Raw genomic sequence first — 17,596 nt, forward strand, 5'->3', positions numbered from 1 at the left:
TATCTAATTACCCAAACTCAGCTACTCACAGAGCTCAAGCTTTCAGTTTAAAAGAAACATAACCAGGCATCCAGCAACACTGAACATGTGCCCATGGAAGAAGGCAGATCCCAGGAGCATCAGAGCTGCCCATGGGTTCCTGGACCTCCTGACCTCACATACAAGACCTGTCCCAGTGCAGGATCCCCGTGCTGGCTAAAGCTGACGGCTCCCTCAGTGACTCTGCTCCCTGAGGCTGCAGCGAGGATGAACAAGACTGCAAAAGGAGGATGGCATCTGCTTGTCAAAAAACAACCAGAAAACACTTCTCTCTCCCGGAAAGCCCTAATCAGCTGAACTGCATGGAGTGCGCACTGCAGAAGATGCAACCCCATGAAAAAAAAAAAAGGCAAGGAAGTAGATGGCTACCCTTCCCCGTCACAAGCTGTACAGGCACCTTCAGTCCCAAAGCCAAGATTTTAGCAGTACTATAACACAATCCAGGCAAAGCCCAGAAGCGGCTCTGGCCAGGAAACAGGAGGATCCTGAAGTGTCAAGTATGTTGGAGTTGTACCAGCACCAACGATGGCATTTTCCCTTCCAAGTGCTTACATGCCATGTAGCTTCACTTCCAGAGGATTTATCTTCTCTCCTCGCTCCAATGCGGTTGATAAGAAACCGCTCCTTTTCTTTTCAAGTGCTGAGGCATGAACATGCGTGCATTTTTCTCTTCAAGGCCAGACTCACCTACCCGGGAGAAAAAAAGCTGGAAGCCGCCTGGAAAGCACAGCTGGTTTGGCACTTGGCCACACATCTCAGAGGTGAGAGAGACAGAGAGTGAAATCACTGCCTTCAGTGCCTGACTGCCAGTTCAGTGCTGTGCCAACAGGAGCATGGCAGGACTGATCTTTGCAGCCCAAAATATCCTAGCACTCATCCTGTTTTCAGGGGATGTTATGGGAAGGAATTTAACAGCCGTGAGGAAGTCTAAGCAATTTACTATCAGTTTGTTGCCTAGGAAAAACAGGGCATCTCCAACAGAGTGCAGTGCCAAGCCCTTCTGTTGCAAGAGAAATAATATACTTCTGAATATTTCAAGTCAGCGTAACTGAGTCATGCTCTTCCTTAGAGACGACGGCACAGCAGAAACATATGCAAAGGCCTCAGGGCTCTTTGTCTTACTATATTCTCACAGCACTCGCTTGCTGTGAAGCTCAACAAATAAAGTCACTTCAGCTTCCTATTTAACACAGAAAAGTTTTTAAAAAAATATGGATGTTGCCACTTCCTGTTAGTGGTATGAGACGACTGAAGTCTACCGTCCTTGCCTTTATTCGAGAATCCAGTGAGTTCCTACGGCATCAACACGAGCTCACTTCATGCTATCATCTACCACACTACAGGGAGCTGAATCTACATGAAAGATGAGCAGATGTCCCTCAGCATGGTAAGCCACTTTTTATACATTATTGCCTCTTATCAATTGTGCTGCCTATCTTCTTACATTGAAGACAACTTAAGCCCTGCATTGTTTAATTAGAGGACCACTGTATCCTTGCTAACATCTGCACTGCACACATGTAAAAACCCTGATGCACAAGCTAAACACAATGACAGAAGAGCTAAAGCATGGTAGGAAATTGTTTTGTCTCAGCAGAAGCCGTGCCTCCAGCTAGCTCTTGCTCTGAGTGGGTCAGAGCCAGTATCTAGTTAACTGTTTGCTCTGCGGCTCGCTAACCATTCAAAGGGGGGGATGAGCTATGACAATTCACTCGGACATTTACTTCCTGCACCACCCTATTGGGGACAAAAAGAGACATTTGTAAGGAAGAGAAAAAAAAAAAGTAAAAGGCTTCTAAGAAAATAAGGATGAGGATAATTTTACCTATCTACACCAGCCAAGATCGGTTGGTTGGAGATCCTCATCTGTGCAGTTTACCACCTCGTCTCTTCAGGGCACCTGCTCTCCTTTGATCTCAACCTTGAGTCACTCTGGGACTTGGTATTTTTTCCTCTTGCAGTGTAATGTGGGAAGTTTTGACCAGAAAATGTTTGATCGCTGGACAATTTTCACTCCTGAATATGTAGCAGCAAGAGGCAGAGCGACAGATCCCTCCCTTTCGGGATGTTTGGGATCCACAACTAGGTTAGTGAGAGGCTTCAGCAGCTGAAGACGAACTGATGGATGCTTTGTCACCCTCAGAGACCACTTCGCCCTGACCCATAAAAGATCCCGTAGCTCACTAGTACGCCAGACCACACAGCTCAAAAGCTGCTGCAGCAGTCAGCAGTGAAACAGGAGGATCACTCCTCAATTCACAGAGCTGCATCCTGTAAGAATAACATTACCTACCCCACTGGCCCTTGCTCCTCAGCTGCATCGCCTTCCGACAGCTCATGCAAACCACCACATGCCTAAGCCCTCTTCCACAAAGCTGTCTTCTGACAGATGTGTGACTAAATCCTCCTGCATGAGAAAGTCCATGAAATACCGTAAGTAGAGCGGAACCAGGCACTCCTGCAATCTGAGGCCACATAACATAGGAAGCAGGAATACCTGCTTCTTAACATAGCTGCAAAGTCAAAACCAAAGCATTTTTAATCAGTAAAACTCACATAAAAGCAAAGGTTCCGTTAGGAAAATATAATTAAGAATCCCGCTTGTGTGTTAAGCCAAATTGCTGCCGGTTTCATATCCTTTATTTCTGATGTGAACAAATGAACATCCATACCACAAAAAGGGGAAGTCAAAGCCACAACAGAAGGATCATCTACAACCTTACATTACCCATCCTTTTAGCGACTATTATGCTCTATAATCTTGTCAGTCTGATCATATCACAGCAACAAAGCCTTTACAGACACAGAGATAAAATTATTCTGTAACTGGAATTAAATATCCGAGCCATTGAGGGGCTCTATGAAACAACTAATTTTGAATGGAAAAAACAATTGGAAATAATAAAGTTTTTGCTGAATCCAACAACAACAACAACAAAAAGACAAGCTCTGCCTAAGGGTATGGCTCATGAGAGAGGCCAGACACGAAATACACACACACACATTTATAATTCATAATTTTTGAGGAAGTAACAGAAAGGGAAAGAGACAATATCAGAATCCCTCAGATATAGCATTTCTTTAACACATCCTGTTACATGAAGGAATGTCCTCTTTTTGTTCCAAAAAGGGAAACCAATGCCTCATGGTTTTAACATGTTAAAGATCTGCTTTAGCGTCGGTAACAACACAATGTCAGCATTTTAAGAGCACGTTCCTCATTTCAATTCTCCAAAGCAGAGCCTTTGGATTTTCCTGATGCAGTTTGGAAAGATGTTTGATTAAGCTGCAATCTGGCCTTTTTAACGAAAGGAGCGTGCTGCCAGGTCTGACTGCCAGTTCCAGCCGCCAGCAGCTCTCCAGGGAAGTCGCAAAGTTAGCAGTGGGAAACAGAGAGGAAGCACTTCCCTTATGTGAGAAACCAGTATTAGTTTGGGCAACAAACCTCCCGCATGGCCACCCAGCGCTGGAGCAGGACTAGAATGGAGTAAGCAGTAATAAGGTATGTGCCATACTGGCCTTTCTGCCCTAAAGACAGAGGGATAGCAAGAAAATGAGATAAATTAAGTTAAATAACAATACCATGGCAGAACTCTACTGTCTTACCATGACAGGCTGAGACCAAGGAAAGTTATTTATTATGGTACAGTAGTGAGAGGTATGTAATTGCATTTTGTGGTGTTAGAACAAGACTCTGCCGCACCGGTTCTTTTGAAATACAACACTGCTACATCTCCTCTGCCTCGTCATTGTGTCTCAGCCAGGAAAGAGAAGCTGCCAACTTCAGAGGAAGATGCATGTAAAGGAATGAGGAAAACCTCAGCCTTTAGTGCTGTGTAACTGCTCTCCATTAAGAAAAAAAAAGACTTCTGCTCATTTGATAGAAAGTGCCGCTGGCAGGAACTAAAGAGGTTACATGTAACGGCTGGAGAGGAAGGAAGGAGTTAAACCATTAGTTTGACATCTGCAAACCAGCTGCCAGAGGGCTTTTCCTCAACTGGTCCTTACTTCAAGTCCTACAGTCCTCATACAGAACCATATCTTCAGAAAATGGACAATTTTGACTTCAAAAGTCTTCCAGCACTGCAGAACCCTCGCCAACTCTTATGAAGTGGTTCCAAACATCAACCACACTGTCAAATACATGCCTTATTCCTTGTCTGAATTTCCCCAGCTTCAACCAACAGACACAATTCCACTGTTACCAGTTACTGAAGCTACCTTCAAGCCTCTTGGATCTTGGACGAGCTGGAGCAAGGCCACTAGAAACACGCCAAGCATGAACACATTGATTACTCTAGAGCCAGCACAGAGGGCAACATCACCTACCTACCTACCCTAATCATGGTTCTTACTGGAAGGACCAAGGAATACACTCACCATCTCACTGGACAAGTGTCCCACGTGCTCACTTTCAGCTCAGTTGCTCATGAAATCAGACTCAGCTCAGCCTCTCTGCTCGCCAAGGCAGCCCTCTCCACCCTTGCAGATGCACGACCCTGCAGCTGGTCACAGCAATACGCACGCAGCTTGCCTGCATCCATCTCACTAAGTACTTCTAATCACTAAGCTCCCCTCCTCACTCTTACTATGCCCTCAACCTATGGCATCTTCTAACTTGATGAGAAATTGCTGCTTTTTTTTTTTTTTCCTTCCAGGTCAGAAAGAAATGTTGCAGTTGGCACAGGGACAAAATCTAACCCCTGTGACAGCCTCTGCTAATAACGTACCTATTCACTAACCAGCCCCAATAACCAGTTGGATTCTGAGACCCGTCCATCAGCCAGTTTGCAGAGCCATCAGCTACACAGTGTTGATTCATACTATTCACTTCCTCAATCAAAATGCTGCACGGGTGCCAAAACAAATATCTTCTCAAAACACTGTCAGTCTACCTTGTAACCTCACAAAATAAGTCAATGCATGACTTCAGGTTCATATGACGCTTACTTTTTCATAAACCCACACTGATTGACATGAAAAACTGTCCTTTAAATCCAGATTTTAGAAGAGCTATTGCTAGTTTTCCATTATTTTGCCTGGAAACCTTGTTTGGCTGGCTGGCCTGCAATCTCCTGCCTGGTGCAAAATACCTTCTGGGGCTGGAAGAAAGTCACTATCACGGCAATATTCAGACTGCCTCAGCTGCAGCCTTAAGGAAGAATAAAAAGTCATCTGCTGATGTTTAAGTGCCTACCTTTAGAATCAGCTGTTTAATCTCTACTTTATTTACTGCGGGAATGGAAGAATAGATCATACAATGACCAGGTCATCTGGCTTTTCAACAAATACAGAATACGTACAGTATTTCTTGAGCTTCCCCATAGCGTTACTGGCCAGTGTTCAACCTTGAATTCCTAACAGGCCAGTATCATTTAACATGTCTTTTTATTTCTCAGGTCCTTTAGAGCACCTTTAACTCTGCTGACCACATTTCTCTTCGTGATTCTCCTCCACTCCCAGTTTGTATTTCTTCGTTTGCTATATAGCAGTGCAGCTGCTTTCATGTTAGCCAGCACAGGTAGGTCTGCATTGTGACTTTTTGCTGCCCCTCCAACAGCTTTAAAGCTTCCATTAGCATTTTTGTTTTGTATGCATTTGTGCTCTCTCAAAGTATACGAATAATTTTCAATGTTTTGAAGTCTTCCCCTTTGCAACCACTAGAGATACGGTCCTGCCACCAGCCTTGTATTAGAAAGGAAGGGGCTTTGCCTTGGTCACTTTCCCCCCCAACCCTGATGCCAAATTTCTCCTTAGTAAGTTGCTTGCGAGCATTTACTTAATACAGGGAGGACAAAAGTGGTCACTTGTTTGCACTTGCCAGCAGTTCAGAAAAAGCAGAACATTTAATACTACTTGCAGGTAGCAAGGCAGAGCCACAGAGCAAACCAGTCTCAGCAAGTGTTCCTCTCTTCAATCACATTTCCAGTACTTCTGGTCCGCTCAGCACCCTGGAGAAACAATGTTCCCCTCTGCACCACGAAAAACAAGCTAATGGGTGACAAACAACAGCATTTTCCTATTTCTGCAGTGACTCACCACTACCTAACTAAATAACCAGCTGGACATTGCTGTTTTGTGTTGTAGGAACACTGCATTTACAAGACGGATTACACTACAACTCTTGTGCCTCTCACCAGGCACAGATCCCCTCCAGCCAGGGTGACCGTGCCACAGCAAAAAGGGGACAGACGGTGGAAATATTGTACTAGTCAAAACTTCTGCCCTTACACTCTTCCTTTGGAGCCCCACGCCTACAGCCAGCAGCCACAAAAGCACTAGCTGTAGAGGATGGCATCCCTTCCTTCCTCCTCCCACGTCTGATTATCCTGTAAATGACATAGCCAACTCACCAGTACAATTTGACCCTGGGGAGTTTTCAGTGCTCCCACTTGCAGGATTGATCACTTAGTCTTAATTCTACAGGCATTTCTTCATTTAGTTAACAAAGAGCAGGAACATATTTGTGCATTCTAGTGAAATCCTTCAGCAGGCTACATTACTTTTGTACAATAAACTTTCCCAAATCCGTTGAGGATAGTGAAAGTGTTCTCAGAAAAATAGTTATAGTTAGAATAAAATACAAATGATCAGAAATTCCCAGATGACAAGATATACGTACATGCGTGTGCTAGGCAGTCACATAGGAAACGTTAAGACAGTAGCTAAGGTGTCCAGCCCCATAGAATCAGAGGGTTTAACACGGCTGTGCACAGAGATACATCCTAAATTTTATTCCCCCACGTAAGCAGGAAAAGAAAAGCCTTTTGTTCCAAACAGACACCACCAGATCATGATTATAAAAGCAGCACTGGATACAAGCTTCAAACCCCCACACTATGATTCAAATCCCAGCAGCCTCCTCTTGTCATCCTCAGGATCTTTCATCAACCATACAGGGCTGTGGTGGATCAACACAAACACACCTTTTCTGCCTCCCTGTCTCCCAGATGAGAAGACCAGCAGTACAGGTGCACGAGCTTCCTGCTGCACTGCTCACTAGAAGCAGATGGATGAAACCCTTAAGCTGCTCCTACAGCTCTCCATAAAGAAAGCAGCCATGTAAAAATCAGGCATCTTCTCAACATGCAAAAAGCAATTATGCTAAAGACACGGGGAGAGCCCTGCAAGGTCCAGATCAAAAGCCACAGACATTGGAGGCAAGAGAAAGACCTATCAAATTCACCACACTTTTCCCAGCTTAAGGATCAGAAATGGAGCGTTCTGGCTCATAAATTCTACTTTCAGCAAATTCAAGCTTAAATCCCCTGAAGGCAATAAGGAAAAGGCAATCAACAACAACTCTAACCACTTCACAGATGCTCCTGTTTAGTTTATACAGCACTTCTTACAGCATTCAAATGGGTAAAATGGGATTTCAACGCAGGGGGGCTGACGGCAGCAGGCAGGATTCCTCGGTGAAGATACCAAGGGCAAAGGAAGTTCTGAGAAGCATCATATTGGTTATGATGAGTGAACTCAGCGTGCTCAGCCTTTGCTCATTTTAATCTGCCAGTAAGCAAGCTTGGCTAAACTGAACATCCTGCATCTACAGTGCCTTAAAAATCCACAGGAATCACAAAAATGAGGGCAAAAACGAACAAACTGATGCGTTCCCTGGGAAGCCATGAAAAAACTAATCGCTATTTGTTTCCAACTGTTGTTCCGCTTCCCGAGCCAAATGTTCCCAAGTCAGCTGCGGTGGCTGAGGAGTGACCGGTTAGAGCTGGAAAGTTGTCGATTTAAAATTGCAGCTTGAACATTTTCAAACTCCTTAACATCTTTTATAGTTCCAGGACCACCTGTTCAAAAAGTGGAGCCCTCCGATGCCATAGCACGTGCCCTTACCCCCACATCTTCCAACTAAAGCCATCAGCTTGGGGAGAAAACACTTAGCCTAGCCCTTTCTGCTCTCACACCAAAAAGATGCGAGCTGTGTACTAGAGAAGAGACACACGAAGGGAACGGGCTCCCTCCCTCAAAGCATCAAGGTCATTACTCCCGTCTTCATGAAAGGAGTCAGAAGAAGCTTCCAGACTCCTCGACCCCCTCTGCAGTGTCCTCCCTAATTTACAGTGAGCATGCATGAAAGATGATATCCATCCCTAGTGTTCCGGAAGATGACGAAGGAGAAAGAACCATTTGACTCCAGGATAATGGAACACTAACCCAAGTCTTCTTTACCTTGTATACGCTTTTACTCGCTCAGATTTGAACAGCATGGGGCATTCAAGACAAAATCACTAGGATATTTTTTTTACTGCGCGAAAGAGTCAACAGTGCAGAGATTCTGTTCGACAAAGCATCCTACTGTGAAACACACAATGTGTGCATTGTGCAAAGTGATCTCCTGCAGGGCTAAGAAAACAAGGCAGGCTCAAAAAAAACCCCACAAGATAACTGCAGCCCGCAATACCTCCTGGTACTTTATTCTGCTCATGGTTTTTCTTCTATAGGTACCACATTTACAGAGTCACGTTGAGAATGTCTCGATACAAATGCTTTTGTGAGTTTTGGACAACACAGTGCTGTTTCTCTTGAATCAAAGGTACCAGCTCTACCCTCTCAGTACGGCAAGTATTTAAGCACAGCCGAGGCGGTCGGTCCTGCCTTAAAACCTGAATTCTCAGGATAAATGAGATAAATGAGATTCCAGAGGATGATGCATTTGGAACTTAAGAGCAGAAACACATTTTCCACTATTTCTAACATCATATCAAAAGATACCCAACATCTCCTAAAAAGCAGCATTTACCTCCTTCCTCTGAGCTTACAGAGCTCATCACCCAGGGAAATGAATTGTACTGAAGGAGAAAACAATAATCTCCTTATGTTTTGGGTGTCCCTTTCCAAGATTTTCACCCCTTGCTCATCTCAGAGGCAGTTTTGCTTCACTTTGCTTGCTTAAAACATTCATTATAAGTCATCTAGGCCAGGAAAGGATTAGCGAAGCACTGGCAGAAGTTGCAAAATGCAAGGCTGTTTGGTCAGAGAAATGAGACTTTCAGAGGCATAAACAACAATCCAGCACTGAACTTCAGTTTCAGTTTTTCTGTGCTTCAGAAAAAATTCCTGTCTATATAAATTTTAAGCAGGTACATACTAAGAAAAACAAATCATGCACAGCAATGCAAAAGAGCACCTCTTCATAACAAAGTAATGAAGCCTACCTGTCCACTTCCACGGAAGGTGTAATCTGCGCTTTACAGATGAGACGTGTTAACCACAGTGACGTTCACTGACTTACCCCAGGTACCTGGAGGAGCGGCTTCAGCAGCAGAACTAGACTGCTTCTGACAACGAGATCCCAGTCCTGTGCTCTGGCCATGCTTCACCTCTAAACGCGGCAGAGGAAGCACTGCTACTGGAACTAATTAAAGGCAGATCGGTAGAACTAGGAGCCATGACGTGAGGAAATATCCTGCGTGGCATCCAAGAAAGCCACCAGATAATCCAAAAGGCTGTTTAAGAGCCTGGCTGTCAGAGATCTCAGGATCTGCCACGTCCATTGCAAGTGTTTGCTTGTTCCCTCATCCCCTATTTCTTCACACCAATTAGCTACAGCATTTCATAACTAGTTCCCAAGTCCAAATAACCATCTTCAACATCCTTACTTTCACACAAGCATCAAAACCTACAGACCCTGAAGGATTCATTAAATCTACTAGATGGCGGATATTTAAAACGCCTGTTTTCCTTCAAAGGTAGCAAAGCCAGAATGCTTTGACAGCAATTAAAGTGTTCCTCAAGAAGCACAGCTACTAAGAGTTTGTGTGGTTGCAGCATTTCCCCAAAGGTCAGGTATTTATTCTCTGCTTGTTCCCTCAGCCCATCAGAAAACGAACACTTGTTTTACACTTGGAAATCTCTTTCATCCACGGACAGCGCTACAGGAAGCGGCAGTAGGAAGAAGGCAACAGAGATGTTTGAAGAGCAGGGGCTCATTGACCAGATGAGCTGAAGCTGCGGACTACACCAACAGACTTAGTTTCTCTCACTGGTGATACAAACATGTTCTGGAACCAGATCCAACACAGAAGAGAATTGTATCGCTTCAGGTTGCATTGGTTACCGAACACATCAAAATCCAGGTGGCTCATGTCTCAAAAGAACAACATTAACTGCCCCCAGTCCTGGGCCACCCCCAAAAGCATATGTCTACCTGTGGGTTAGTAAATGAATTTTTTGAAAAAAAAGACGAGTCTGTTGTATACAACACCCATTAATGCTGTAATGAGACTCCGTGTTCAGACACATCACATGAGTTTCTGCCAGCCAATTACAAAAAGCACAGCTTTGCTGAAAGCCTCTTCACACATCAAGGAACTGGGCCGACGTGCGGGAGCAAGGCAAGGGAAGATGCCCTCCTTCCCGCAGCTCCAGGAAGCCCCGCACACACCGCATACTGTTTTACAGGCACAACCAACAGTTTCAGAGGCAGCCACTGCTTTCCTTACCCACAGTCGCATTCCTCACCAAGCACACCTTGGGCAGCCCCTCCAACTTCACCAACAGTGAAATGTCATTTTCTTTACGCACTTTCGGCCACCTGCTCCTTCACTGCAGCGCACAGGCACGGGGGCACATGCGTCAACAATTCTCCTTCTACCCAAAAGGCCAGGCTGGCTCTAGTTTTCCTGACAATTTACTCTTCAGGCAGCAGAAACTGGGATTGCAAAGGCTCAGCTGAAACCTCAACATTCAAAGTTATAGCTTCCCATTTTCCAACAAGCCGCCTAGAAAACATCGCACTTCGCTGTTGCAGTTGCTCCCCCCACCTCCCCACACATACAAAATAATTCATTTTTACCTCAATAGCAGATGCAGTTGCTTTCTTCTAAAAACCCAGAGTTTAAAGATGACTTCTTCCACTTGCCACAATCCATTGTGTGGGAGAAACAGACACACAGTATCATATTGTTCCCTGTACAACACTTTGAGCTGTACTTTCTGCTCTGAACACACTGAAACGCCACTTGAGGCTACAGCAATTTCCATGCAGGAGGCAAAGGAGAATCTTGTATCTGATCTAATACAGGATAAATCAATGTGCACTCGTTTATTGCTTACAGTTCTCATCAGCTCAAGGAGAGACACTGTCCTAGAGTTTCAAGGCTATCCACGCTGCCTTTGTATATGGAAAACATACCTCGCACTTTGAGATATTTTGAGAACCCCGTTCGAACGCTTCCCAGGAGTTCGGGCGAGGGACAGGAAATCACTAAACCCCGGCTGCTTCTCACCATTTTCAGTATGTGATTTTGGGAAAGGTCATGCAAGGATTGCATCCCCACTTTTGCCTTCTACAGAAATTCAGTTAATATTAGTCATTCACCTCAGATAGGTGCTGGGAAGCTTAATTAGAGTGTGTACAGCACTCAGAGATTCTCAGATAAGATGTACTAGGGAAGGGCAGCATCATATTAATTAGCGTGGATTCAAGTGACGAAAGCACTTCTCTCTGTCTCCTTCAGCTGCTGGAGCTCGAAAGAAAAATTACCCAGCACCACGGTCCTACATGCTGTAGTCAGAAAACCATCGGCACCACAGGGACCACATTTTTCTGGATGTGGTCTGAATCACTGTCAACTTTGCAGGATTCTGACCTTTCGCTGTGGCTGTAAACAGGAGCTCCCTGGAAGATGTGTATCCCAGCACAAGCCAAGGAAGGCAGAGTTTTAATATTCCTCCCCATGCAAGTATTTTCTCCCATTAAGTGCTTAAGAGCTGTATGATTAGGGAGATTAATTTTTGCAGCTGGACATTTTCTTTAAGAATGTAATTTTCCACACAGTTTTCTCATTTAGCTTTCTTTTATTCTAACCCCAAGACATTCACTTACCCAGAAGACGACTCTTCTGCAAGGTTTGGAAAGGAATACACTCTTGCACTTTAGTCCTTTCTTTTTACATCTGCAACAGGCTTGCTTTCAGAAAACCCTGTTACTACATATTTCAGTCCAGTAACTTGTCTGCATTTCCAGACAATCAACATCAAAAGTCCAAAGCTACAAATTAATTTATCCAAGGACCTGATTGTAACAAAGCTACATCATGGATCAAGTTTTTTTTTTTTAAAAAAGCACAAGAAGTTCCTTAAAAAATGTGAGAGTTGATACACTGAAATCACACAGATACACGGCACTTAGAAATATGGTGGTGACAGGCTGGAATAGGGATTAAAATTTAGAGAGGTTCATTGACATAGCAACACAAAACAAGAGTGCAACTTAATTATTATCAACCTTGGACGCATGATTTAACAGAAGGGCGGTTACACCCGCTTCGTCTTTCCCTCGGTGTCACCTGGGAAGAGGATGATGGGTCCTTCACTGCAAGCAGTCCCAGCTGGTATCTGGGGACACACTTAAGTAAAAGCTTTGTGTTTAACCTGCCACCAAATCCCTAGGAGTCGATGGTCAGGCACAGTAACAAGTGAGCTATTCCTCCAAATTCTGGCTGAATATTCTATTATGAGAGTCAGGTATAAGGAAGACAAAACCAGAAGGAAACAGCCTCCTAACCTTCCCTGTCCCCATGACCTCATCATCACCCTGGCAGGCTCTCCCTCTCCTGAAAAGGACTTCTCACATACTCCTTTTCCCTGAAAAAGACAAGCCTGTGAATAAAAAGGTGAAATTATACAGTTCTGTTAATGTCATTTCAGTCCTCAGCAAAGACGTGGAGGCAGAGCAGAGGGGAAACATTCGAATTCCTCACAGCCTCCATGAGCCACAACTTTTCTGCATTTCACAGTAGATTTGCTTTGCAGGCAAAGAGGAAAGCTGGACTACATGTTCTGTTTTTTAAACAAGCTTACTTTTGCAAGTGAAGGCGTTAGTCTGCTCACTCACTAATTTAAGCTTCCCGCTTCTCAGAGATAAATGTGCTTCTCAAGTTGTTTATGCCAGTCTTCCTCTTCTAATCTTTCATCCCACTCTCGCAGTACCCACTGACTTCAAAAGGCTCCGTATCATTCAGTATCACTTGCATAGCATAAGCTTTATATTTTTTCAGCAAATTCAACTTTAACAGTGATTAAAACATATAGCAAAATAACGGTTCTTCAATACCAAGAGACACTTAATTCGAAGAATTCCAGGAAATGAATTCTCAAAAACCACACAGCGACCTTCTAAGAAGCACAAAATTGGTCCCTAAACAACTTCCCTGTATTTCAAAGGAAGCAGATCGTGGAGTATTTTTATTTATTAATACGTTCATTCTCATGCTTGTGCTTTAACACAGTCATGTTGGCTTTAACCAAATGATAAACCTCACACAACTTCTTCTTTAAAGGGATGGGAGGCAGGAGGCGGGTGGAAGAAAAAGATGAGAGAACAGTGATTAAAATTAGTCACAAGAGAGCCTATAAATACACCAGTGGACAGAGAAAGCATTCTCTCTTCTATTTAACTTAAAGACAGAGAGCTAAACAGATGCAGTAGAGCAGATGCGACGGAGCAATGATGCAGCAGAGCTTAGAGAAAGTCAACTGGGCAATTTAGCCAGGGATGTGTATTGCAGGGGTGGGAGAGGAGGAGGAGGAGGGAGGAGGAATTTTGATTGTCAGAAACTAAGCTACTGGTTCAGGAAGTCACAGAAGGAGAAAATTAAGGGAATCCATATGATTGCAAGAGAGACATCAAATCACAGAGTCACAGAGGTAGTATGGAATAGAGGTATAATGTAGAAAAAAGGGATGCCAGGCCAGGAAACTATTTATTTGTTACAAATGTTAAGCTTGTGGCAGCAAGGGCTTGAATAGGATCACAGGACCTGTGCACACACCTGCAATGTCAATTGGAAGTCAAAGGGACGTGTTGAACTAAACTGCTCAAATACATTCAGTGAGGTATAACATAAAAGAGAAACTCACTGGACATGCTCAAACACATCTACTGTTCCCATCTCACCTAGTGCGGGGCGATGGCTCTAACGACGATATACCGAGGAGAAAGCAATGCTTCTAAGAGATGGTGGCTTTTGTTTTCCCCCTCCCAATGCTCATAGGCTGGCTCTGTCCCACCAAATACCTGGGGCTAACAGGAGTATGAGTATATTGTCTAAAAGTACTCCAGGTTCTTTGGTAAGAATACAGTAAAGATGTTAAAGGGATTTATCAACACATATCACCTTCCTTATTGCAAAATCAGAATGTAAACTAGAAATAGGCAAAATAACAGTTGCAAAGGACAGATGCTTTATAGTGCTAGGAAGATACTACATGACATAATTGCAGCTGCAGCACCTGACAGCTCAGGCCAGTGGTACAGCACAGCGGGTCAGCGCCAAGAATAGGAGATGCTCTGGGCCAATGTGCAGGAAAGGAGAGTTGAGCTTAAGGACAACGAGGTCACAGGTTATTACACGGAAACCACAAAAAATGTGTGTTAGAAACAGCATCGGTAGGACCCATCCATCCAGTGTCCTCCTCCCTCTCAGTGTAACACAGGTGCTGTGAGTAAACAAGCAACACAATAAGCAACTTCCTGATCTGATTTTCTCAGGCAGCCGCCGGGACGCTGAATGACAGCTCTGAGAGTTTCAGGTCCTGGCAAGTGCAAGAAAGAGCAGCCACCGCAAAGAGAAAAACAAGCGAGGCCATCACAGCGCGCAGGAAACAACGACAAAGCAATCTTACTTTCGTTAGGCAGCTCCTCCCGATCCAGGTCATCAAGAGGGGCTGAGGCGCTGCTTCCACTGTCGTCCAGGGTGAGGATGAGGGGAACGTCATCATCCATGCTCACAGCCATCCTGGCCCTTCAGAGGCTCCCACTCCAAGAACTTTAAATAACGCCTTTTTCAGTTCCACTTGTAAAACGCTTATGTCAAAAACTCTCCCCAGAAAGTCTTCCATCAGGGGTGTCTTCTAGACATAAGAATATAAAGGTATGTGTACCCATCTCTAGAGACCGCAGTTCAAAAAAGGATCTAGTTATTTGCTTTCGAAAAGCAGCGCAGGATGCTAGACTCAATGGCAGTATTTATGCAAAAGCTAAATTCAAAAAGTCAGGTCTGGGCTGCCTATTCCAGTCAGTGCACGACTCGCAGTACAGCACGGAAGCAAAAGAAAGTGCTTCTTGACAAACTCCTGACCACTCAGCACAAGAAGCAGGCGGGCGTGACGCATCCAGAGCCAGCATGATGCTAAGTGTCACTGTCACACATGGCTCTTTCCCCTGTCACGCCAAAATGCCTCGATTTCAGGTGGGGCGGGGGAAGAGGGAGAAAAAGAGGCCGATTTGAGTCTGCACACATGAAGATCCCGTAGGCTTTTTTACTGGGTGATGTCACTGTCACAAAGTCATGGATTTCTTTAAAAGGTGGAGGAAAAGAAAAATCACGCAGGCCCTGGACAACGTTACAGGGATGCTCCACAACCGGTGCCGCCACGCAGCTGTTACTCTCCTCGTCTCCTTCCTTGCAGGCCGTGGCGAGGGCAGGAAGAAGTCACGGCGGAGGCCACATCTCACGCAGCAACAGGCCGCCCGCGCCGCTGCTGAGCACGGGCCCCGGGCCGAGCCGCCCCGCGCCCGCAGGGGTGCACCGAGGGCCGAGACGCGAGCCTTCGCGGCGGACACTCACGGCTGGGCAGGAGGCAGAGCGGCCGCGACCGGGCTCCTCCCGCGGCCTAGGAGAGAGGGACACCGAGACGGGGCTGTCACCGCGCTGTGGAGGCCCCGGCCCGGCCCCCTCCCCGGACTCCCCCCGGCCCCGCCGCCCCCGGCCCGCGCAAACCGGCCCCGCCGCCCCCCGCCCGGCTTCTGCAGAGCCCTCGGGGAGCCCGCGGCCGAGCCTGCCCCCCGCCAGCCCCTCATGCCTGCGGCCCCCAGGGACCCCCCCGCCGCCGGCACCCGGACACGGCCTGGCCCCGCCGAACCGGCGCCCGCGGCCGCTGCGACACCTCTCCTCAGCGCCCGGCGCGCGCGGCCCCGCCCCGCCGCCTCTCATTGGCCGCGACGGCGCGGGCCTCTCCGGGAGAGGCCGTGCCTCCCTCCCGTCCGCCAATCCACGCTCCGTGCCCGCTCCGCCCCGCCCACCGCCGGCCCTCGGCCCCTGCGAGAGAATCCGGATTATTCCCGCCTCCCTCCTTCTGCTCCTCCCTCCCGCACTTGGTCTCTTCATTGGGTAGCAGCACTGCCTCTCCGGCCAGGCGGGGATGCTGATTGGCCCGAGGTGGTGGTGGGCAATAACATCACGCCTCAACCACGAGAAGGAAGGGGCGGGCTCGGGGGGGGGGGAAGAGGAGCGCGGGCTGCCATTGGCTGTGTTGAGGCCCCGCCTTTGGGGTCAGAGGTGAGCGGAGCGGTCACCTAGCAACCGCGGGACGCGGGCGGCGGGCGGGAGCTCTGGGCCCGCCGAGGCCCACCCCGAGGGGAGACCCCGGCCCGGGACCCCCCCGGCCCCCACGCTCCTGGGCTGGGCCGCGCCGCTGCCCCCAGCCTCGCCTCGAGGAGGAGATGTTTCTGTTCCCAGGCCCCGGTCCGGGGGCGCCGGTGGCTGCAGGGAAGAGATGAGCCCTGAGGAAGGGCAGCCCAGCCCAGCCCCAAGAGGCAGCAGGTACAGCAGGTGCCGTGAAGGGCCGAGGGCCCCATCAGTGAAACACGATGCTCCCAAGACCCCAGGATTACATCCATCTCTGGTGAGGTGAGGATTCTCAAGCGAGCGGCCTGGTGTGTAATGAATAACTCTGTTCCATTGGTCCAGGCTGAGCATTTCTCTTGCAGGCAGCCCACTGAGCGGAGGCCCCAGGACAATCCCTTCAAGCCCAATCCAGCCTCATAAAGCCACCGGGCTCTGTCCAGTGGCTCCGATTGATTTTGCCACCGGCAGGACTCCTGTCAGTGTTACGAATAGGTAGGTAAGGCCTCTGTCCAGCTGGAGCATGTCCCTTGCTACCAGAGCAGAGGTGTCCAGTCTTAAATTACCAATACCTTTGCAAATGAACATTTCTTCTGCCCACCTGATGCCTCACCATGCACCACCCTTCTCAGTGGTATTTCTTTCTTTGTGTCATCCTCCAGGGCTGGATTTACAAGGAGGACAATGTGATCTCAAAAACAGCTTGCAAGACCTGGCCAAAAGACTTAAAAGACCTGCATCCCGCAGACCAAGTGGGAAGTGGTGAAACAGCAGAAACAGGAGCTGTGGGCTTCCCCAAACGAGCACGCCAAGCTACAGCAGGACACTCAGTACCTAAGGACACAACTCAACACACTTGTATCGGAGCACTGAGAATCAGCGCTGGCTCTCAGAAAGGTACTGCAGGAGGAGATTAAACCTGTTGTAGTGCTGTCAGGTCAGGCTGCTGCCTGCTTTGGGTAATTACCTGGCTCCTGCCAGCTCCTGGCAGGACACATATGCTGTTTTTCGGAGTGCACCCGCTCCATCACAATGCTCCGCTGATTTCAGTGGAAAGCAGCCCTGTAGCAACACAATTGCAACCACCAAGCAAGCAGCTTACTCACAGGACCGCATTTTCTCCCCATCCACTGACTCAGCTCTGAAACCTCCTCTGCAAAGCGCTGTGCCAGTTTGGAGAGGCTGCACGCTAG

At 47.0% G+C, this 17,596-nt stretch overlaps 1 protein-coding gene across 1 annotated transcript in view; it reads right to left on the minus strand.

The window, feature by feature from the left end:
- Positions 1-15,646, minus strand: part of TPCN1 (two pore segment channel 1) — a 49,524-nt gene extending 33,878 nt beyond the window's left edge. Inside the window, exon 1 of the mRNA XM_050906719.1 lies at positions 14,683-15,646. Coding sequence (XP_050762676.1) covers positions 14,683-14,794 — 112 coding nt within the window. The 5' untranslated portion in view covers positions 14,795-15,646. The remainder of the gene's footprint in view (positions 1-14,682) is intronic.
- Between the last annotated feature and the right edge of the window lie 1,950 nt (positions 15,647-17,596).

Source organism: Gymnogyps californianus, chromosome 16 (genome assembly GCF_018139145.2).
Source record: "Gymnogyps californianus isolate 813 chromosome 16, ASM1813914v2, whole genome shotgun sequence".
Classification (NCBI taxonomy): domain Eukaryota; kingdom Metazoa; phylum Chordata; class Aves; order Accipitriformes; family Cathartidae; genus Gymnogyps; species Gymnogyps californianus.